The 24,320-nt window shown below is 47.6% G+C and overlaps 1 protein-coding gene across 6 annotated transcripts in view; it reads left to right on the forward strand.

Moving 5' to 3' along the window:
* Positions 1–24,320, forward strand: part of Abcc12 (ATP binding cassette subfamily C member 12) — a 75,075-nt gene that overhangs the window by 14,571 nt on the left and 36,184 nt on the right. Inside the window, exons 4-12 of one of the 6 annotated variants that reach the window (XM_052728769.1) lie at positions 1,732–1,879; positions 2,160–2,396; positions 4,113–4,286; positions 4,725–4,872; positions 10,266–10,414; positions 12,539–12,646; positions 14,484–14,759; positions 19,495–19,566; positions 21,874–21,998. In XM_052728769.1, the coding sequence (XP_052584729.1) occupies positions 1,732–1,879; positions 2,160–2,396; positions 4,113–4,286; positions 4,725–4,872; positions 10,266–10,414; positions 12,539–12,646; positions 14,484–14,759; positions 19,495–19,566; positions 21,874–21,998 (1,437 nt within the window). Of the gene's footprint in view, positions 1–1,731; positions 1,880–2,159; positions 2,397–4,094; positions 4,287–4,724; positions 4,873–10,265; positions 10,415–12,538; positions 12,647–14,483; positions 14,760–19,494; positions 19,567–21,873; positions 21,999–24,320 lie in introns of those variants that run through there. The other 5 variants (XM_052728765.1, XM_052728766.1, XM_052728763.1 and 2 more) reach the window with 5 other exon arrangements.

Genomic DNA, 24,320 nt, shown 5'->3' on the forward strand with positions numbered 1-24,320 from the left:
ACCTATAATGTCCTGACCAAGGTCCTCAAATCTGCTACCTTTCTTTGTCCTGGCCACATGGTCCAAAGTATGACACATCCTGGAATATGTCCTAAAGGGGCTGAGCACAAGCTATGGTCTTGAAGTTGCTTCTAGGGGAAGAATTGCCCTGCCCCTTATCCCTGCCCGAGGAAATCTCAGCTACTGCTAACTTCTCTCCAGTCTTGAGAAGATTTCCAGGGAGCTTTGAGGGGCCATACCAGTGTCTCTGTGCTGCTAGATTTTCCCTCTAGCTTTCTAGCTAGTGTTTCCCATTAGGGATTTTTTTTTTTTTTTTTTTTTTTTTTTTTTTTTGGTTTTTCGAGACAGGGTTTCTCTGTGTAGCTTTGCGCCTTTCCTGGATCTCACTAGAACAGGCTGGCCTCGAACTCACAGAGATCCGCCTGCCTCTGCCTCCCGAGTGCTGGGATTAAAGGCGTGCGCCACCACCGCCCGGCCCATTAGGGATTTTTTTCAGTAGTTTCCTGCCCAACATCAACTACCCCTTTTTTCTTAGCTGATTTCACTCAGGTCAGGAGATTAAGCACCAAATAAATGATGTGCCCCGCTTCACCCCAGGCCTCTCTTCTAGAATCTGAACTCCATAGGTCCGGCATCGGCAGCGCTTGGATGCCTCACATATTTCAATATCTAAAGTGCAGGGTGTTTCGTTTGGGTTTGTATGAATGTAGAATTTTCTTTTCTTTTTTCTTCTGCCTGTGTATTGCATACATAGCTCCACCCATGCTAGGCAAGAGCTGAAAGTTTCATTCTTGACCCTCAGCCCCACCTCTTGATACTCTTCCTCTCCCCCCTCTCCATTCTCACGGTTGCTAACACTGGGAAACTGGCTTCTACCCTTGGTCCCCATTCTCCTCCCCTCCCACATCTAATTCACCGAAGAGTCCTGTTGTCACCCCTAGCTACCTGTCCTTGAAGCCCCTTTTAACTTGCCAGCACTGTGCCTCTGGCCTGATGCCCCTCACGTCCTGTGTGACCTTTTACCTTTGCTTCGAGTATCCACAGTCAATCATACTGCTAGCAAATTATTTCACTGCACTGACCTAAAGACCTGCAGTTGTCTTCCTTGCGCTTAGAGCATGGCACCACCTAAGCACCTTCCTGAGGCCCGTGAAGTCTCACGAGAGTCTGCGCAGCCTTGCTTTCTAGCATCCTTCGCTTCATGTGCCATAGACCTGTTGTGCAGGACTCCTTTCAAATCTTTGAAATGGACAATGTTTTTTGCTTCCTTGAAACGAGGTCTTGCTACATAGCCTAGTCTGACTTAAAACTTCAAATTCTCCTGCCTCAGCCTCCAAAGTACTTGGATTATAGGCATGTACCATCATACCTTGCTAAAAAGGAGAGACAGCTTTTCCCCTGTGAGAAGGACTTTTAACTCTATTGCCCCTGTGTTCTTATGGTTATATTAGGGATGTTGTAGCCAGAGCCTGGGGAAGGAAAGATTTGGGTGGTGCCTCGTGCAGACATTATCAGCAGCTCTGTCTGGGCATCACCTCCTTCCCCACCCCATCCCCACTAGTTACCTGCCCGGAGGAAGAAGAAAACGAATGAACACTACTTGCCCAAAGGCACCAGTTACCGGGACGAGGCTGTGTCCTGCCACTAGCAAGAGCTGGCTCACCAAAGCAGTTCCAGATGATAGGTGACATGGACTGCCTGTCCTTTTTTCTTCCCTTTCTTTCACTGCAGATTTCAAATCCTCTGGGATGAAGAAATTAAGAGGGTGGGGCCGGAGCAGGCCTCTCTGGGCCGCGTGGTATGGAAATTCCAGAGGACTCGGGTGCTGATGGATGTTGTAGCCAACATCCTGTGCATCATCATGGCAGCCTTGGGGCCGGTGAGTGGGGCTGGCTCTTCTGAATTGTCTCCTAGGTCCCCAGCTGGGCAAAGCATGTCCTTAGTCACTTTCTCTAAGAGCTGGTGGCTGTAGTGCATTGTCTTTATTTCTGTGCTCCTTGGGGGTGAGTTTTCATAAAGCCAGTCCTTGTCAAGTGCAGCCACCACCACTGAAAGTAATGGAAAATTCTGCCTGTAAAGTCAGTTTGCTGTCATTAGAGGCCTCTTGTGTGGAGCTCCATCCAGCAGCCCTCCCTTCTCTTCACCACACTGTTTTACAGACAGTTCTCATTCACCAAATCCTTCAGCATATTACCAGCATTTCCTCCGGACATATCGGGGTTGGCATCTGCTTGTGTCTGGCCCTTTTTGCCACCGAGTTTACCAAAGTCCTCTTTTGGGCCCTTGCCTGGGCCATAAATTACCGTACAGCGATTCGATTGAAGGTGGCTCTCTCCACACTAGTTTTCGAAAACCTACTGTCCTTCAAGACGTTGACTCACATCTCTGCGGGTGAGGTAAGCAGGGCTGGAAGGACGGTACACCTGAAAAACTGGTCCTGTTTCTGTGAGTGTGTGGGATGTGCTTCCTGGGTGGAGCACCAGCCTCCTTTTCACCTGTTTGTATCCTGCCCATCACATCATCTCACCTCCCCTGCTAAGTGAGGAGGTGGTGGGTGACTCAAAACACAAGAGGAATCGAGACAGAGGAGGGCTAACATCTGAGCTGCAGAACTTGGAAAGCTGGCACTGAGGTCGAGGGTGATATTATTCAAGCCCTTTGATTATAGTGAGGACAATAAAACGTTATAGAGCACACTATAGACATTTGGTAAAACTGATGGACAAGCTAAGTATAGTGCATGCCTGTAATTTTAGTACCTAGGAGATGAAGAAGCACTGGAAAATTGAGGCTAGCCTGGGCTATGTAGTAAGAACTTGTTCCCTTCTGGAAAAAAAATATTCCAATTGTGTAAGATCTCTGGCGCCAAAGATAGAATACAGAAACATATGCATCATCCTGCAGAGTTGACATTTTCTTAAACCCTTAATCTTTAGTAATAAAATCCTTGCTTCTTATTCAAGAAAAACTCCCTAGTCAAGGAAACCCCACATGGTATTTGGTGAAAGGACTTGTTTCTCTTTCCCAGTTGCTCCTTCGTGTATTCAAATCATCTTATGTCAATTATGAGTGATTCTGCATGGAAGAAACAAGGGCTGGGGACAGAGCTCAGTTAGCAGACTGCTTGCCTCCCATGTACAGAGCCCTGAGTTCCAGCCCCACCACCACATGAAGCAGGTGTGGTGGTTCCATGCAGTTCCAGCACTTAGAAGGTAGAGGCAGAAGGGTCAGAAACTCAAGGTCATCCTTAGCTACACTGAAAATCTAAGGTTAGCCTGGAATACACAAGACTCTCTTTTCTTTTCTTTTCTTTTTTTAAAAAAAGCAAATAAAGGAATTGATCTCACTTTATTTTAAAGAAGTTTGGAAGAAGGCAATTCAGGGCTTGGGGGAGGGTGGCTTTGGGAGCCTTCCCTTCATCATTTTCTTATCATGTGTCTCTCCTAATGACTCAGGATGGTTGTAAGAGATCCAACCACACCAACCTTTTCAGAAAGTCAGTAGGAGAGAGAGAAAAACACAAATAATGTATCATCCTGTAGTTGAGCTTAGTTTTCTTTAAAAAATTCTTCCCCAGGTCTCATTCTGTACTTTGGCTTACATATCACTTTCAACCCCCAGTCACATGGCCACATTCTACACAAAGGAGGCAGAAGGGTCTCCTCCCCCTTCTCACCTTCCCTCCTTACCTTGTCCTTCATCTCTCTCTCTCTCTTTCCTTCTTTGATGGTTTGGAGACAGGGTCTCACTGTGGAACCCAAGCTGGCCCAGACTCCAGACTCTCCTGCTGCAGCCTCCCAGATGCTGAGATCATGTGCATGGACCACCATGCCCACAGAATAGTCTTTCTGTTGGGTGTGTTGCTGCCTTGAGTAAAGCAGAGCTGTGTTAATAAAGACATAAATAGGGCCTCAGCATGCTACTAAAACCCAGCATATCTCTTTGCAGCTCTATTTTTTGGGGTCTTCAATTCTAAGAAACTAGCCCTCCAAAGTCATGCCAGAGTGAGACCGCACTACTCATTTCATTGGTTCCTTGATGTGACCCACCTCCTGCCAATCAGAAAGCTTCCAGAAGGGTCCCAAGCCTGAACCTATGTGCTTTCTTTCTAGGTGCTCAATATACTATCAAGTGATAGTTATTCCTTGTTTGAGGCTGCCTTATTTTGTCCCTTGCCAGCCACCATCCCCATCCTAATGGTCGTTTGTGCGGTGTATGCCTTTTTCATTCTGGGGTCCACAGCTCTTGTCGGGATATGCGTGTACATTATATTCATTCCCATCCAGGTAAGTCAGGGATGTGCAGTGCAAAATGCTTGACATTTGTCCTTGGCATGCCCACTTTTGTGGAGTTGAGTGAAGGGCTTCATTTCTGCAACATGCACCCAAAGGCCGAGCCTCTATGAACACAGGTGTTCCTGGCCCTGTGCCATTCTCTAAGAACTTGAATTCAAGTGCCCTGGGAGAGGAGGGATGCTTGTGGAGTTTGCCAAAGTTCCTATTTTCGTGCCCTGCATCTTGGCACTTCATTCTGTCACCTGACAGATTCCCAGTGGTTTCCTCCAGGCCAAGCCAACTGCCAGAGTGCCGAGGAAGGACTGGACTGAGTCTCCCAGCCAAGTTCCCTTAGAACTTGGTTTGGCGCTATCGTCTCATCCCTGGATTTTTAGGCCAACTGCAATTCAGCAATTCTCCCTGAACACAGTTGCTTTACCTCGATTTCAGATGTTTATGGCCAAACTCAATTCAGCTTTCCGAAGATCAGCAATTTCAGTGACAGACAAGCGAGTTCAGACAATGAATGAGTTTCTGACCTGCATCAAGCTGATTAAAATGTACGCCTGGGAGAAATCTTTTATGAACACCATTCACGGTAAGATGAGCAGCTGCTTTGCAAAGCACTTACATGGGTAGAATATACTCTTTTAAGGGGTTCCTAAGGTTCTTCAGGGCCAGGCATTGGAGCAGGGGGCAGGACCTGGGCGCTGAGGGGACCCCCTAAGGTACTCTTGTAGGTCAGAGGATTTTTCAAGGCTTGTAGCAATTTTTAATAGACCCAGACATCTGTTCTAATGAACCTAAGGGTGAGCAGCATATGGTTTCATGTTTTCTGGGGCACAGGAAGTCTAGTGCTGGCCAGTTACCCTTACAAAAATAATCACAAACCTATTGAGCAGTAAAGTGGCTGTGTCAGGTTATTTCCTTGACTTAGAAGATGTTTATACACACACCCACACCCACACCCACACCCACACACACACACACACACCCATCATACTCACACACACACCACACATACACACATACCACACACACACACACACACACACACCACACTCCACACACAGATACATACACACCACACACAAACCATACACACATACACACACACACACCACACAATCACACACCACACATACACACATACCACACACACACACACACCACACACTCACACACACACACCACACACTCACACACACACACCACACTCACACACATACACACATACCACACACACACACCACACACTCCACACACACACGTACATACACACCACACACAAACCATACACACACACACCACACACATACACACATACACACATACCACACGCACAAACCACACACACAACACATATACACACACCACACACACACTCACACACATACACACACACCACACCCCAACCACACACATATATACACACACCACACACATACATACACATACCACACACACATACACACACCAACCACACACACACACACACACACACACACACACACACACACACACACACCTATCTCTCCTTGCTCCTAGTGGCTTTGTTGTCCTTAAATGGCCCACTGACACAATACCTCTTGAGCAGATATGAGGATGCATTTGTAGATTTCTTTCCCCAGGTGATATTAAGCCTATTTCAGTCAAATCTAAATGTAAATCTTTTTTTCCCTACCAGCATTGCTGTTTTATTTAGGGCAGAGCTGGGGAAATCTATGCCCTTCTCTTCCCTTCCCCTGTCATCTCCTACTCCCAAGTCAGGCCCTAGAACCCTCTGGAAAGGATCGCAAAGGGTAATGATGATCTGCAGAGTTTGTGGCCTTTACCTCAAAGCAGCTTCCCTCCCCACACTCCAAAGATCTGGGGACCTCCAGAACTCTTCTAATGGAAGCATAGCTCTTCTGGTCCTCAGATGGAAGGCCGAGAGAAGGTACCCAGGATTTTCCCTTCCGTGAAGACCCTGGAGGTCTATGGAAGAGACAGTCTCCCTTAAGGGGACAGGGGGAGCCCCTCAGGAGAGTTTAGAAAAGAATGCCGAGTATAGGGGATAGAAGTTTTCCTGAGTGATGTCCAGGGTGTCCTCACACAGGGTAGGGGTGTCCATGCCTGCTCCTCCTGCTGCCACACCTCCATCTGCATGTTCAGTAGCTTTGGTTTGAAGCAGATGTGTGGTGATGTATTGTGTCCCCAATATATTGTGCACCCTAATAAAGTTTATCTGAGGATCCGGGGGGGAAAGTCAGTCACTATAGTAAACATAGAAGTCAGGCAATGGTAGCATACGCCTTTAATTCTATCACTCAGAAGGATCTCTGTGAGTTCAAGGTCACACTGGGAACAGAGCCAGGCTTGGTGGTGCATACCTTTAATGCCAGCACTAACCATAAGGGTATGGAGGTCTGAGCTGGGCAGGAAGAGGAAGTGATGTAGCTGGTCAGAGAGAGGAAGTGAGATGGCAGAACAGAAAGGCATATAGGCATGGGCATAAAGGAAGTAGGTCTCTTGGGCTGAGGATCTCCAAGTGGTGAGAACACAGCTGGCTTCTTTCTGCTTTTCTGATCTCTCAGAATATCTGGCTCCGGGTTTTATTAATAAGACCGCTTAGTAATTCATCTTACACAGATGCCCCACAGGCTTGTTCATCGCAAGTGTCATTCCCTCTCTGACATAGACTCCCAAAATACCCAACTCCAGGATGCCCTGGATCACTCGAGAAGGGCTGCCAGGCTGTAGCAGACAATTCCCAAAAAGCTTAGGTTCGATCGTCTCTGTGAGGATGTGGGAGGCCCTCTCCTTGCTGTCCTTCAGTGGCTGCAGAACTTGTACCACTGAATGTCAACCTTAGCTGCAGGGACAGTTACAGAATTGCTGGTGTGGCTTCAGGTGGTGGTGACTCCAGGACCAGAGTCACGGCTACAGTCAGCTCTCAGGACCTTCCTTCATACTTAGGCATCAGCATAAAATTGGGGTGAAGCTGTGTCTGTGTTTCCGGGACTGGTTCTAAAACACGTGCTTCACCCTGTGTGCTGGTGCAGGCCTAGACTTCCAGGTCTCAGGAGACGGACAGGAGGATTACAAGGCCTGTGGCAGCTTGGGCCATATAGTGAGACACTGGGTCCCTCAACTAAAAACAAAAAAACCCAAAGATAATGTCACGTAAACAAATAAACCTTGCCCCTAAAAGAGGTAGATCCCCTGGCTGGAATATCAGCAACTCAATAGACCCTTCTTTGAGGATGCAGAAATATTTCCTTCACACTCTGAACTTAATTCAATTTCATTTCATTTCATTTAATTCTGATTCCGTTGGACTTAATTCAATGTAACCCAATTCAGTGTAGCACAAGTCAGTTCGATGACGATAGATCAAAATTCTACTATTCACAGACCCTGGGAGCCGCCCAAGTGGCTAGGGAAAGGGTTTCCACTGTAAAGGTTCAGGGAAGGCTGTACGGTAAAGCTCGAAAATAGACGTGTGTTTGTTGGCTCCAGACACACCCAGAGCCCATCTGCTTCTCTTGATTCCACTACCACCCTGGTCCAAGCCAGTCTCCCTTCAGAGGTCATACAGAAGAAGAAGCAGCCCACCTCTCACTCCCAGCAGCCACCCATCTTGCTCTGGAGTAACATTTAAAAGTACCAGTCACTGCCTCCTCCCTGCTAGAAATTCCTCAGTGGTTTCTTATCTCACTTAGATGACTCAAAATTAGATCGTTCTAGTGAAATCCTGACGTGTTCATTTGGCTCAGTAGGTCTGGCGTCTGGTGACCTCGTTTTCCTGTAACCTGTGCTGACTTTACTCTAGCCATGAGGACCTCTCTTTGTTCCAGAAGCATCATGCCATTCTCTTACATGCTTCAGGTTCCTTGTCCTGTTAGATGCTCCTTTTGTCTTTGTGTTGACCTTGGATCTCCTCCCATCGCTGACTTCCAGAGGCCACCTGGACCAGCGCTCCAAGCGTGTTCCTTTATCACTTAGCTCTGGTTGTTTCTTTATGATCACCTATCACAATTGGAAATTATCTTATTCAAGTTTTATTATCATTATTGCTTTTCTTTTGCAACATTGTTTTAGGCTAGCTTGAAACTAGCTGTGAAGCCCATGCTGGCCTCCAAGCCAAGACCCTTTTGCCTTAGCTTCCTAAGTGGTGGAATTACAGGCATTTATTTCTGTTTTTCTTTATTGCCTATCTTCCTCACTGGGAGAGGGCTGCGGCCCTGCTTACTCTGTGTCCCCAGCCCCAGGCACAGCACCTGTCCTACAGTAGACACCAAATTCAACTCCTGAATGATTGACAATTCTGTAAGGTAAATTGAGGAGAGTACCCCAAAGGATCCAAGAGAAGCTAGGGGGTGAGGGCTAAAGGGGAAGTCCCCTGGTAGGAGCAAAGATGTGGACACTGGGTTCTTGAGGTGAAAGGCACGTGGACAGTAGAGTCCTGGATCCAATACTAACACGGAAAACAACTTCCTCCACTGAGCAGGTCCTGTTGGACACCGTGCTAGCTTCTCCTTGTCCTCACAGCTGGAAGAACGTGGGACCTAGGGAGGCAAGAGGAATGTGTGGTGGCCACAGTGCCCGTGTGAAAGCGCGTTTGCACAAGAGGCCAGAATTTGGTCAGTTCCTAGTATATCCAGAATCCTGAGCACCTTGCAGATTGAGGAGGAGGAGACATTCCCCTGAGGTTTTAGATCTGTCCCTGGGGTACCTGGCAGGGGCCCCACTTTGGATGTCTCTAGGCTACCATATGTACCCGTGGCTCTGCAATGTTTACAAATGTTCTTTTCCACTCCTTCCCTGCGTCTAAACTCAGGGTGCTAGCATATAAAAATTCATCCATGAAGTCTGGGCAGTTGAAGGCCCAGCCACACGAGGCTCCCTGGGCCCAGATGGACCTTTCCATTCTGTTCTACTCCACACTCTTGCTCTGGTCTCACCTGTGTGCACTCCTGTCATGTGTAGTCCTTGTCTGACCCCTGTGGGCATCTGGCTTAGGACTCAATCTATGGAGAATCAGGGCTGGGAGGGACCTTGGAAACCATCAGCTTGCAAGAGTTCTGAGAGCCTAGCGCTGCTAGGTTCATGTCCTGGGGTTTCGATATTTTACATTTCACCCTCATTTGGAGGAGAATCAGGCAGAAATAATTCATCTTTTCACTATTCTATTGCTGTGAACATACATCACGACCAAGAGAGATGATTTAGTTGGGAGCTTGCTTACAGTTTCAGAGGGTTAGTCCATGATCATCATGGCAGGGGGCATGGTGGTACGTAGGCAGGTATGGTGCTGGAGCAGTAGCTGAGAGTTTACATCCTGATCTGCAGGCAGCAGGGAGGGGATGGACAAGGCTGGGCCTAGCATGGGTTTTTAAAACCTCAAAGCCCTCAGTAACACACCTTCTCCAGTAAGGCCACATCTACTCCAACAAGACCACGCCTCCTAATCCTTCTCAAACAGATCCACTAACTGGAGACTAAACATGCAAACATATGAGCCTATAGGAGCCATTCTCATTCAAATCTTTCTTTCTTTTTGCTTGTGTGTGTGTGTGTGTGTGTGTGTGTGTGTGTGTGTGTGTGTGTGTGTGTGTTTGCAGTATGTATACATGCTTCTACATGTATGGGTGCATGTATGTTGAGGCCTGAAGCTAATGTTTGGTGGGTGTCTTCCTTGATCTCTCTTCACTATATCCATTGAGGCAGGGCCTCTCACTGAGCCTGGAACTTGCTATTCTGGCTAGTCTAGCTAACCAGCTTGCCCCAGAGAGTCCCTGCTCTGTCTTCTGAGTGCCAGGATTACAGTCAGTGGCTTTTCCTGCACAGATTTTATGAGGGTTGTGGGGATCCAAATTCTGGTCCTTATGCTTGTGTGGCAAAATTTTTACCTCCTAAGTTTTTTCCCCGGTCTGGGAGCAATACATTTCTTAATGTTAGGATGTGGCATGCAAAATAAGATCACCCCAGATTGCCTTCTCTTTGCAGATATAAGAAAGAGAGAAAAACATTTACTGGAAAGGGCTGGATATGTCCAAAGTGGAAACTCAGCCCTGGCTCCCATTGTGTCTACAATAGCCATCGTATCAACTTTCACCTGCCACATCTTCCTGAACCGCAAGCTCACTGCTCCTGTGGTAAGAGCTCTCTTTAGATCAGGTCACTTTGGCACCCTATCCTTGGCAAGCCCCAGGTGAGAAGCCCCTTTCCAACTTCGCCATACATGGCATTAGAACTCTTAGTTGCCATATACCAAATGATGCCAGGATACTTCAATGGACTAATTAATCAAATGCAAACTTGGTTTTTGGTGCTAAGGTTTGAGCTCAGGGCCTTGTGCATTATAGATAAGCACTGTACCATTGAGTTATACATCAGACTCTGATCTAGTTTGTATATGAGTGCTTGGGCTGACAATGTGCTCAGGAGAACCTGCCTGCTATTCTTATCTGTCCATGCAGAGCAGGGGTGGCTGATAAACAGTGGAACATAGCTTTGGGGGGGAAACAGCCCAGGAAGCCTAGTGAGTACTCGGTTGTTTTTCCTCCTGTGGTATGTGCTACACATAGGGGCCATTAGCTTGTTCTCTGGTAAGGCGAAATCAAAGGACCTGGGCTGAGTTTGGAGTTAGGGTTCCTCCGAGCTTGAGAACTGGGTCTATCATATTTAAATCTTGACTCTCCTACTCCCCAGTGATGACTTGTGACAGACCATTGACCATACCTGGCCTTGGTTTTGTTATCAGTGAGCAGCCTGGTAGTCGTTCCTGTCAGTGTAGGTGGGAGAAGGGCTGAGTCGTCTGGCATAAAGCCTGGGGAATCATGGAATGGGGGACTCTTAGATGCTCTACACTACCTGCTCTCATCAGGCAAGGTGGGCGTGGGCTGAAGCCTCTGAGGGGCAAGTGGGGTGAATGTAAAGCATGTGAGCTTTTGATAAGGGAATAGTGTAGTCAAAGATAAAGAAATGTTGAGCTAGAGGGAAAATGGCTCAGATTTAAATGAAGAAAAGCCCAGCTAAGATAGTAAACCAAGAATTTGCAGGACAAACAGCTGGAGGAAAGTCAGCAGAAGGAAGAGAGATGTGTGTGTGTGTGTGTGTGTGTGTGTGTGTGTGTGTGTGTGTGTGTGTGATGTGGGGAGATCAAGTATAGCTAAGTTCATGGAGGAAACATAGCACCCAATGCAGGAACTTCAGGGGGAGGTCATGATGAGAAGCAGATGATTTTGCCTGGCCGTCCTCTCCTAATTCCTTTACTACACATGTCATTTTTGTGTGTGAGAGGGGTGGTTTTATTTTCAGGCTCTTTGGACTGTAAGACTCCAGACCTGGTCATGAACCCAAAGCCAGAATGAGTGGCAAGGGTGTCCTGCCTGAGTAGAACACTGCTCAATTATTGTGACTACTTTTACTGGTCCCAAACAATTGTGTGTGTGTGTGTGTGTGTGTGTGTGTGTGTGTGTGTGTGTGTGTGTGTGAAGTTGGTAGTTTTTGATTTAGAGAGTTAGGACAAGATGTGATGGGGGTATCCATTGTTATCCTCTTAGCAATGTAGAATTAGCTCAAACATGGGACCACAGGGCTTGTTCGGCAGCAGATGTCATTTGGGATTTGCTGGAGGAAGTTGTGTTATTAATTTCGTAAATGGGGTAGAAAGAGGCTGATAGTTGAAGTCAGACATATGAGAAGATGGTATTTGAGAGGTGAAATCATGCACCCTGAGGAGCCAGCAGAAAGGAGAAAGCTTCACTAAGGTTTTCCAATATTCAGAGATATTGGATAGGGCTCAGAGGAAAAACCCTTATGGTCAGTGATGTTCGAGCTATGTGCTCTGGGGAAAGATACTGTGGCCCCAGAGGGTCAGATGCCACTGACTGACCTAGAGCAGAAAGTTAGTTAGTCAAACTGCACAGGGCATTGAATGAGCAGTCTTGGTTTGCATAAAGACATGGTGTGGACGGATATGTATGAAGTTATTCAGTTAGGGTATAGTCTCCCTTCTGGATTGATAGACAAGAGTATACATTTCCCACCACTTCTGTGAAAATTCCCAAAGCAAAATAGATTACAAAGCCACTGCCCCTGCATTGCCAACCCATGGTTTCTGAGCCATGAAATGAAAAAGCCTTCCTCTGTGAATCCCAATTGTACCACTGTTTCTTATGTCAGTAACTATAACCCCCCCCCCCCCATGGATATAGCAGCTTGGAGCCAAAGTGACTTGCAGTCCTAAACCCTCAATCCTCTCTTTCCTTCTTCAGGCATTTAGTGTGATTGCCATGTTTAATGTAATGAAGTTTTCAATTGCAATCTTGCCTTTCTCGGTCAAAGCAGTGGCCGAAGCCAGTGTCTCTCTAAAGAGAATGAAGGTATAACTAACATTGGGTGAGTAGGGAAGAGATTTCATTTCTCGAGGGAGGGTGATGCTTGGAAATGGAGATGCTGCTCAGGTCTCTGGGAGGGCTGGGTCAGGCCTGCAGGTGTGTGGACATGAAGCTGGAATAGTTGGTGTGCACAGGAGAGCGTGACTGGTAAAGGTTTCGAAGGAGGTGTGGTCTGGAGGGAAAATGAGACAGTCTATTCACAGAGGCAATGTTCTTAACCTCCAAAACTCATTCAAGGCAGGATTCCAATTTGCTCCAGCAGTGCAAATAGCCTTTGCACTGAGTCTGTCCCTGGTTTGTCCTATGATGAGTGTGGTGACATGCATCACCTCAGGGTCATCATTTAGTCACTATTTATCCACCAAAGAATCTGAGGCATGTAAGAAATGAAGAGAGAAAAGAGAGAGACAGTCTTTATTCTTCGGAGCTCTTGTTCTGGTACAGGACCAGGTGCTTCAGGAAGCTATGTCCATGGTAAGATGTGAGATGCAAGAATGGCATTTGATGGGTTTGAGGTAAAAACAGAGAAGGGAGAAGGAAATTCTTGCCCATGGAATGGCAGTTCAGTTGTCTTTGAAATCTGGACTCATCTCAAGCACTCCGGGGTCCTGGACCCATTTTCTTGCTTCCAAATAGTCTAGAGCCCTGTAGAGACTCCAGTTACTGTCCTCTCAATGAGGAGAGGCACTCTTGTAAGACGGACTGGCAGACACTCTGTTGCCACTTCCAGGTACAAGAATCAACAGTGCTTCATTCACTGTGTATCACCACCATACTGGAAAGCCAGGAAAGGTGTCCCATCCATCACCTTCATTAAAGTCTGCTCACTTGTCCTCTGAACTCACAGTGACTTATAGACAGTCTTCCTTTTCCAAAGCTGTCCTCCTAAAATCATGATTCCACTCAGTTCCCAGCGAGCTGTTAAATTACTCACATGCCACCCAGCACTTGCCTGCATGGAATCAGTGAACTCCTGTCTCTTCCAGCACTGCACTAGAGCCCTTATCACTGGCGCCTCAGTTTCTCCACCTTTGTTCCACACCTGTTTCCACCTTGAGCTCTGTGATTCAGCAATCCCGGGTGGCTTATTTCATGTCCTGCCCACCTACCAGACCATGCTTTGCAGCTTCTTTGTCTGCCACGTGGCCTCGACCCACATTTCCTGCTCTCTCTTCTCCCTCTTCTTTGCCCATGTGGCAGGTGCCTGCACAGACTCAGCTCGGATGCCAAACACATGGACTTCCAGGAAGGGGACTCATGTGTCCTTTCTCTGGCCATTGCAGTGTTGTGTCCTTGTCACACTTCACGGCACCGATCTGTTCATGTCCCCTTCTCCTCACAAACAGTTTTTTTCAAGGTCAGGAACTATGCCTTATTTATGTGTTCATTTCTACTTTTTACCCCAGAGGCTGACATGTACCATTTGGTACCTTGCAAATGCTTTGTTGAGCTGAGTGGGGAAGAGGACAAAGAGACTAAACAAATGGACCTTGGTTTCACATGTATCAATGTCATACAGTGAAGCCCATCCCCCATGGACAGAGGCTCACTGTCTTGCAGATGAGGAAGAAATGTTGCTGGATCAGCATTCTCCAATGTGGGTGACCCACATAGGCCTCAGGGTTAAAAGACACCTGTCCCAGATAGTTTGAGTCAGTGGACTATTTCTGTTTCAGCACTCCCGGGGGAATAACTTCTGGTCAGTCCTGGATGTCCTAGGTAGAAATGCCCAGAATATAATTTGAAGTCATTAGAAGACATATGGGAGGATTCTTGCAAATGGATGACATCTGCCCATTTACTGTTGTCTCTTTAATCTTAGAAAATTCTCATAGCTAAGAGTCCCCCATCCTACATCACCCAACCAGAAGACCCAGACACTATCTTGCTTTTAGCAAATGCCACCCTGACATGGGAACAAGAAATCAACAGAAGTGACCCACCGAAGGCACAAGACCAGAAAAGGCGTATTTCCAAGCAACAGAGGTCAGAGCTATACAGTGAGCAAAGCCCATCAGCGCAGGGGGTTGCTAGCCCGGAGTGGCAAAGTGGCAGCCCCAAGTCAGTTCTTCACAACATCAGCTTTGTGGTGAGAAAGGTGGGTGTGCCAGTCGGCTTTGTATCACGGTAATGAAGTATCTTAGGCAATGAATCTGTGAAGGGCTAAGGTTTGGGAGTCTGGGGAGACGGGTCCTTGGTGAAGTGCTTGCCATGGAAACCTAAGGAGTTGAGTTGAGAGCCCCAGTACCCACATAAAAAGCAGGTACAGCCACGTATGCCTGTAATCCCAGCACTGGGAAGGCAGGGGCATGGGGATCCTTGGGGCTTGTGGGTCCCTACAGTCAAACCAGGGTCAGGGAGAGACTCCATATCAACAAATAAGGTGAAAGGTGATTGAGGAAAACTTCACATCTACTCTGGCTTACTTACTGGGGTTGGGGTAAGAGGGAGAGGGGAGAGGGGGGGAGGGAGGGAGGGAGGGAGGGAGGAAGAGAGAGAGAGAGAGAGAGAGAGAGAGAGAGAGAGAGAGAGAGAGAGAGAGAGAGAATTTTGACTTAGTTTTGGAGATTACAGTTCAAGAGTTCAAGATCAGGCTGTGGGCCTCTTGTGAAGGCAGTCCATCATGGCTTAGGGTGGGTAGTGAAATAAATCACGTACATCATGTGCCAAGAGGCATGGAATAAAAAGAAGGGGGTTCCATGGTCCCCTTTGAGGGCATGACTGCAATGACCTGAACACTCCTTCTAGGGTGTCTGCTCCTAAAATTCAACACCACCTGGTAACAGTGCTGTCATATGAACCAGTGCCCCTCCCTGTGAGGGGCAATCAGCACCCAAGCTGGAGCAGCAGGTGTGAGTTCTGAAGGCATGGTCGCCACCCTGCCTCCTTGTGTTATGTAGCTATGGCTTTCTCAAGCCCCATAAATTTCAGTTTGAGCTGGAGGAGGTGGTGGGATGTCTTGAATCAGGTCCTCTGTCTTCCCTGTCCAACGTTATAATAATGAGCATGGATGTGGCAGCATTCTCCTCCGACTTAGAGGAGATGGTTTTCACTGGGGCTGATTGCTTTCCCTGGAACCACTGTGTTTTTGTTTCATTTTGTTTTTGAGATTGAGTCTTACTATGAACTTAGGCTGGTCTCAAACTGGTCATCGTCCTGCCTCAGCCTCCCTGTGCTGGATTATAGATGTGGGTCACCACATATGCTGTTCTAGGTACAATGTTGTTTTCTGAAGGTTCTGGAGCTAGAATCCAAAGCCTCTTGTGTGCTTTTCAAGTGCCCAACCCTTAGCCCTTGCCAGTTACAGTTCTGAATGAACAGGCCAATTCAGGAGGCTAGCCTCAAACTGACCAGCGTTAGTAGTGGCTTTAGAATTGTCTGCAATTTCACATTAGACTGTTGAGAGAGAGAACAATAACCCACCTATTCACCTGTCACACAGTTAATGTTTTTAGCTACGTCAAACGCTACTCTATTCTGTGACTGAGGCACAAGGCAGCTAAATGACAAGGGCCGGGTCACATGGTCAGCAATGTGGAGGAGACTGCACACTTAGACCATCCAACTCAATCTGTATTCTTTTTTTGTTTGTTTTAAGACAGGATCTCACTATGAGGTCTGGGCTATTCAGGAACTCATCTTCTTCCTGCCTCAGCCTCTAGTCTGTACTCTGTCCCCCCTCTCCCTCCCTCAGCCTCTTCTTTTACCCACTGCAAAATACTGCTTTTGTACAAAACACAGTGCAATGTTTTTGTTTGTTTGTTTGTTTGAACCAGCCTAGTGAGGGGGTAGGGCTGAATTCACCAAGCCAGCCAGGCACTATAGTCCTTCCTTCCCTCAAGAGCGAGCACTGTCGAACCCTTAGATAAAGCTATGGATTTAGGGAGCATCTGGCCTCCTCTTGCTCCTCGGATCTGCATCTTGTTGCACTGGGAACATGATGATGGCGCTCTGAAGGTGGTGCTGATTCTGCAGCAGCAGGCTCAGCGTTAATCTTGTGCCTAGTGATGTAATCTCCCATCTCATTGACTGATTTCCCCTATGCTGCAGAAGGACAAGCTCGGTAGCTAAAGACTGGCCCCTCTTGCAGCTAACAGAACCATCTGCCACACACTCCCTGGAAATGGTATCGAATGTTTGGTGGGCTCAGTGCCATGGAGCCCAAGTTTCAGTTGTGTTTTACTCCAGTGAAACCACTGCTTTCTTGTAGCTGCCCCCTGCCTCTGGGGGCAGCACCCACATTTCTTCAGACAGCTCAGAAAACTGGTATCATCTAAGGGAGCTGTTTTTCAGTCCTCTAATTGCTTTGCTCCACACTATCTTTGTTATACAGAAATGTCTGGATTTGTGCATCTGTAGTTATCTTTGGGCCTCCAGCTCACAAAAAATGACATGGAGACGTACTATTAATTATGAAAGCTTGACCTTATCTTAAGCTTGTCCCACTAGTTCTTATATCTTAAGTTGACCCATTTATTTTAATCTATGTTCTGTCGTGTGGCTCGTTACCTCATATCTCCATACTGCCCATGCTGATTCCTCCATGTCTGGCTGGTGACTCCACCTTCGTCTTTCCAGAGTTCTCTGTCTGCCTGAAAGTCCCACCTATACCTATTGCCTAGTTATTGGCCATCCAGTCTTTTTATTACACCAACCACAGCAACACATCTTCACAATACACATCAAAGGCATAGGCAGCATTTTGTGAGATAGTTCCAGGCTCTAGCCACTTACAGCTACTTTACCTTGGGCAGATTGCCTCAGCTCCTGAAAAGCCTCTCTTTTTGCCTGTTCACTTCACAAGGTGGTTTGTGACAACAGAGAAACTACATACAAAATGCTTAGCTCGTGGTGAGCTTCAACTTCTATTAGCAACCGCTGCTCTTTTCCCTTTAACAACCACAGCTAACTTAAGTGTTGCCCTTAGAAGTTCTAAATTCAGGCTGTCTGAGTTTCTCCAAATTTAGCTCCATGATTCTATTAGATGCTGCCCCCAGGATGAGATCAGGGTATGCTATTCAGAGTCATAGCCTTAGCCTTGAGCCCACGCCCGGTGCAAGGTTCTTAATAACATTTGAGGAATGAGAAATAAATAATGAGACTCCCAGAAGATGCAGGCCTCCTGAATTCATTCTGAAGAAAAGAATGGGCCTAGGAGGTTCTTAACTGGCCCCACAGAATGACCAGGACTCAGTGGAGGCTTATAGGGAGGCTCTCTGAAGCTGGTCCTCACCAAGTCTCCATAAGTAGCCTCATCATCTTGAAGTGCTACTGTGACTGAAGGGGTCAGCCTCACATACTTGCAGCTTTGACACTGAGGCTTCCCTGGGGCAGTGATTCCATCTGTCCTGATTGTGGTTTATTCCCAGTACCTAGTATGGTGTGTGTGACATTCCATAAAGAGGAGTCAAAGAAGTTATTGATGACAGGCAGCAAGCCTCATGCTAGGTATGGCGAAGGTGATGAGCTTATCTAATCTAGCCTGGGGTGGAAAAGGAGTCATATTCGGATCCATACTGAATGCATCTCTGTTCTAAAGGGTTGCAGCAGGTCTATTTGCAAATGTTCTAGAATGTTCCCCATGCCACCTCTGTTTAAACACAGAAGCAGACAGTCTCTCTACCTCTCTCTCTCTGGGGTTACCCCAGAGGCCTATGTGACCCATGCCTTACCTCTTTCAGGCATCACTCAATGTCACTTGTGACAAGTGCTGTCCTGGCCCATGTGCCTGGGACCTCTGAGTGTACTTGTCCACCTTCCACCCACAGAGTCCGAGACTGACAGGTAGTGAAGGGGTGTTGGAGTATCGTACAAACTGTGTTCACTTTCTCAGTGTTTCCCACCAGCCCAGGGCTTCATTTGTCTTCTGGATGGGCTAACTTCACAGAACGTGGTTTATGGGTGTTGTTCTTTACCTGAATCACCCCGTTCTCTCTGGTGCTACCTGCACCTCCCAAACAAGGTGCTCTCACTCCAATTCTCATGCAGCATGTGTTTCTGGGCCAGCACAAGTGAATCAGTCATCAGCTTTCTAGTTGATTGCCCCTGTACCTCCATCTCCACCCACTCCTTGCCCTGTCTATGATACGTGTTTGATGATCCCCACATTTCAGTTGTCCTTCTGTCCATCTCCAGCTAAAACACAATCTCTGTAGGGGTCAACACAGGATTCACCCGTTATATTCATCTTCTGGGTGGCTAGGGTTTCCCTGGGATCTCGAATGAGCCTCTGTGGTAACCCCGGAGTCAGGGTGACTGCCGGAGCTCAGAACAATGCTTGGTGCATCACAGGTACTCAGTGACAATTTGATGACCGAGTTGACACATGTACAGCTATAAAGTCATTCTGTGGAAATAGTGAAAAAACTTGGAGTTCTAAATTGAGTTGTTATGATAAAAGATTTCTTTAAAAAATGACTTCTGAAATCACTCAGCTCTCTGTATTTCAAAGACGTCCCCTGTCCCCCTGAGCCATATCCCCCTTTACCTGTCATTAGACTCATTTCCTCGGTCTCTGGGCACAGGACAACCCTCATATCCAGAGCCTGTGTCTCCTAAACTGGCACAAGGCTGTTTTACATCAGTGTGTGAACAGGATTTCCAGATTTCCAGAAGCCCTCTGGGTACTCTGCTTGCTGCACGAGGGAGGGCTCTTAATTAAAACTCACATCTCTGCATCCTTCCAAGCTGTGCATAGACTTGGGGGCTGAGGCTGCAATTGCTACCTTGTAGAGGTGACAGTAGCCTCTTGTCCTGCCTGGCCTGGTAAGCATAGAGCTCAAGCCCCCCTGACAATGTGGGGGAGTAACTGTCTTATCTCTTTTCTCTGATAGGGGAAGGTCTTGGGAATATGTGGGAATGTTGGAAGTGGGAAGAGTTCCCTTATCTCAGCTCTCCTAGGACAGGTAAGTGTGTGGGGAGAGCTGGAAAGACCACATGACAGGAGAGGGGCAGGGTTTCCTTGCTGCGGACTGAGGGACTTAAGCAGCCTGGAGACCAGTGGTCAGGTTTGACTGCGCATGGTTGATATGAATGTTGTTGATGATTCCCTTGGGTTGATGCATTTGGCAGCTCCATGCCTGGCTAGACAAGATTTTCCCACATCTTTGGGTTTACCTCCCGAGGACAGGAGTTAAACACTGATTGCTTCTTTGCCTTCAGCTCCGTGTTGGTCCAAATAAGTGATGGATCATTAAATCTGTGGCTTCTCCCATGGCTGGCCTGCTTTATAAAATCCAGAAAAGCAGCCTGGTGGAGAATGAAGGAACTGGAGGGACTCATGGCAACTTTTGATGAATTTTTGATGGTTTCCCAAACCCCAAGTCCTGCCTGGGAGCCTCGAGGAAGGGCAAGCGAATGAATGCTCAGAGGCAGCAATGTGACCCCTGCTGCTCTGAACACTTTGTATAGGAAGAGGGACGTTTGCAGATCTTGACCTGCTTCTGCCCCTTCTAGCTGTGAGACGCTAAGCAGGCGGTAAGGCGACAAACTATAGTCACAGGTGGCCTTCGTGTTGCCGTGTTTTACAAGCTTCACCCTAAATGAATAAGACATGTTTTGAGGAGGTTGGGGAATTAACTCTTCTTTCTGCCTACTGTTGTTCCTAAAAGGAAGATTGGTTGATCTGAGGTTGCCTCCTACTGTTGAAAGAATTTGGGGAACCTCTGAAGGGATAAAGAAATGAGGCTTAGTAGGGCCCCACCAGAATAGGGAGTGAGTCTTATAAGTGCCAATGTGAATGACTTTTTCGGCCTCCCTTGACTCTCTGTAGGGAGAGTGACTGTGACTACCCTTCCTGGAGATGAGGGAGGGCCAGGGTCTGGTAGGCTCTGGCCCCTATGTGTGTGTGCTTCTGTGAGGACCCTAGAGTCAGTGGCGTACTGGAGGTCAGCCCCACTCTCCACCTATGAGCATAGCTCTTCCAACAATGTAGGAGATGACCCAGGCTATGCTCAGACTTCCTGCATTGGGAAGCCCATTCGTTCACAGCCAGTTCCTTTTTGCAGTGTGTTGATAGCTATTGGAAGGAAACTTGCCTCCTTTTAACATCTACCCCCTGATTTATCCCTCGGGAGCATCTCCGAGAGAAAACAGAGCCCATCTCCTGCGCACCGGTGAGGGAATCAGGTGCTCCCCATGACCAGCAGAGAGGCGGAGGTGCCTTCCATGTATGTTCACCATCTCCTTTTGGACAAAGACACTGACCTCTCTGGACCGCGTCATCTACAAAATGGCCAAGGAGAGCTGTGGCGAGGGTTAGCAAAGGGAGTGTACATGCCAGCCAGAGCTGAGTCCTCAAGACCAATCACAGTGTCAGCTGGCTCAGCACAGCGCCTGGAAGGCACCTACTATTTCTAGAACTGCTCTTGCTAATAATATCATCTCTTTTTCAAGGCTAACTCCAGGCCCCTTCAACCAGTCCCAAGGTTTTCAAAATAGCACTGCATCATGTGACACTTTCCCTGCTCAGCCACGCTGCCGCCACCACCACCACCATCCCCAAGTGTCATGCTTTCCCTACAAACCCCCTCTATGGCTAGGGTTGGCTATTTATCACCACTACTGTCTACCATTCTCTATCAGAAGCACACTTAGTAGGGTCAGCTTAAATGCCTATACATACTCAGTGTCACAAACTGGGTCTTACATGTTTGTTAATTGGATTGCTCAGTGTTATCAAGGTCCCAAAGTTCCACATGAAACTGGGTTTTCCACTCTTTTGGAAAAAAAAAAGAATAGAAGAGGAAGAAGAAGAGTTCTGGCTCCATAAGGCCTGAATTCTTGCACGGTTATAACTGTGCAACTGTGTCAGGGCTACTTCTTTGAAGTGGGGCATACCAGAGCCTCCACCCCAGGAGTAGAGTCTATACTCTGCTCCCTGGAACCTGGCTAGGGAGAGTTGGATCCACTCAGCACACCGGGCAAAAGGGGGGGGGGGTGCTCTTGTTACTCATCGTTAAGGCATCTTGTTGTAGTTGGCCCAGGGTTGAGGTAAGTGCAGCCTGTATCCTCCAATTGGCAGAAGGACTCATTATTTCCTCTTCCCTAAATTTCCTGCCTAGCCTTGCAAGTGTCTCACCTAGAGACACTTGACTGCACGGTTGGACTTATTTGTCAACCCCTTTATATCCATGTGACTAATGCTCATACCAATAAGAGGGTGGCATTTGGGAGTATGCCTTCTAAAGGTTCTCTGGTTACTGTTGCTCTAGATGCAGTTGCAGAAAGGGGTCGTGGCTGTCAATGGACCTTTGGCTTATGTTTCTCAGCAAGCGTGGATCTTTCATGGAAATGTGAGGGAGAACATACTGTTTGGAGAGAAGTACAATCACCAAAGGTATTATTAACTTGGGATGTATCTGGCACTATGGTAGTTGGCCCACCCTGCTTCAGATGCTGAGGCCACTAAGAATGGTCACAAAGTGGGTATCTTTAGTGAGTTCTGATGAAACATTCATGGGATCCACCCAGGAGCTGGGTTTTCTTTTTCTGACCCAGGAGTTCAGGAGAAGCATGCTGTTCTGCAGACCTGCGACCACATGGCACTCCAAGAAGAGGACTAGTTGTCACTTCAGTCCCAGGGCAGAGTACCATATGCTCTGAGGTTCTCCGTAGCAGGACATATGTTGTCTGACTGGAGAAAAATGAGTCTTGCAATTTTGATTTAGGCTAAGTAACTAAAACTTTGCTTGGGATCATGAGCAGAAGGCATGCAATTAGTCAGTCCTGACATGATTAATTCACATGGGCACTATCAAGGCATATTGTTGTTAGTGTCCTCAAATGGTCTAATGAAATAAAATCAAACTTCTGGTTATAAATCTTTGATATGTGTTGGGTCATTATCTTTAAGCTCTGGGGAGTAATGTCTTCTTAGGTTTACTTGCCTTAGATGAGTCCCATCACAACTTCTTTAGGGAGACACAGGTATTATATATCATTTCACTGATGGGAAAGCTGAAGTCCAGAGAGGTGAGCCCACGAAGCTTGAGGTTGGACCGGTGCCCTAGGCTCCAGCATCGCTTGCTTCCATCGAAGCTGCCTGACAGGAGGGTCACTCAAAAACATCCTCAAACACCACAGAACCGAAGTAGGAAGAGTTGGGCTTAGGAATCCAGTCATGGCCTGGCTTTCTCTTATTATCTGAGCTCACAAACTCCATACCCTACGGGCTGGCATTGGCCAGCAAATGTGTTCCCAGCAGGAAGCCTGTAGCTTTCTCCTCTTCCCCTGGTTGTGATGTCCTCAACAGAAGGCTCACATATGACAGGAAGTTCCTATCAGTGGTGGGAGTCCACGGCATGAGCAAAACAGTTCTACTCAGTGTCTCATGGCCACACACCCCTCTGCCGATGTCTACGTCATCCCTCCCTGGAATGCCTTTTCTTTCCACAGAAGCAGGCTGGAAGGACAGTTACTTAATTTATCCATAAGGAGGTGAAGACAGCAAATATTAACCAAATGCCTGCCATGTGCAGAGCACCATAAGGAACAGCTATTGCTCCTCAGGTGCTTGTATGAGTTACTTTAGCATTGTGTGACAGATGGGCTCACAGAAGCAACTGAATGGAGGAAAGACCTATTTTGGCTCATGGTTCCAGAAAATTTTGGTCCACCAAGACAAGGAGGGCATGCTCTGTTTGTGGCAGTGGGGATATATGGCAAAGGTGGTCATCAGTTAATAATGTAGTTACCCACCACCCTTAGAAGACGCTTGCAGCTTGCCAGTGGGACATAAGTTTCCTGCTCAGTGTGGGGTCCAGCAGCTGCTTGGACAGCTCACAAATGAGAATGTCACTAGGAATGCCAGGCATTCACAGAAGTGGCCAGATTCTGAGGCTATGGGTCTCTGTGGTGCCTCAGGGACAGTTCTGTTCACCGTGAGTATGCCTGGAGTTGAGATTCAGAGAAAGTGGACTGTCAGCTTCTCCCCTACCACAGGACCTCACACCCCACTAGATTGTGTGGTGCCAGAAGCCCCAAGAGGTGGCATTCTACTGGGGCCTGAGTGGGACTGTGCCCAGGAAGATGAGGTATTTGCCCAGCAGCTGGGCTGTGCAGAGCTAGCTAACTTTGCCTAAGTCTGAACTCCAAGGCTCGAGAATGGATGTTACTGAGGAACACAACAACCCCAGAAGCCCTGGAAGCCCCAGAGCCGGGGTCCATTTCCACTTGTCCTCTTTCCCGTGAAGTGACATCTTCTGTGCCTGATTTTCTCCAACATGGTAGGCCTGATGGTGGACAGAGTAGCTTTATAGAGCAGGAGGAGTTCATCAGGGATGTCAGGGCCGACATTTGTAATGGAGTAGGCTCTGTGCTGCTCCACCACATACACCCCCTCTTCCACTCATCAACAGCTTCAGTCCACAATTTGTTTCCCTTCTCTGACTCAAGGAGCCATGATAGCCATTGGCACCCCCAGGATTTCATAGACAGTGGTGGCATTTTCCCTGCACAGCAGGAACCCTGTAAATGGAGGGATCAACCCTGAGTCAAGGAGAGACCCCAGGGGTTGAGGAGACACTGCCCTTGGGATAAGGCAACTTGCCTGAGAGCCTTGAGTATAGCAGCAGCAAGATCCTTGCCTTGTCCCCTCGACAGCAGTGGCTCCTTCAGGAGCAGCCCAGGCAGCAGTGCTGGATGCTCGTCTTACCATTCT

This window comes from Peromyscus californicus, unplaced genomic scaffold (assembly GCF_007827085.1).
Source record: "Peromyscus californicus insignis strain IS unplaced genomic scaffold, ASM782708v3 Scaffold_8__1_contigs__length_139910024, whole genome shotgun sequence".
Taxonomy (NCBI): domain Eukaryota; kingdom Metazoa; phylum Chordata; class Mammalia; order Rodentia; family Cricetidae; genus Peromyscus; species Peromyscus californicus.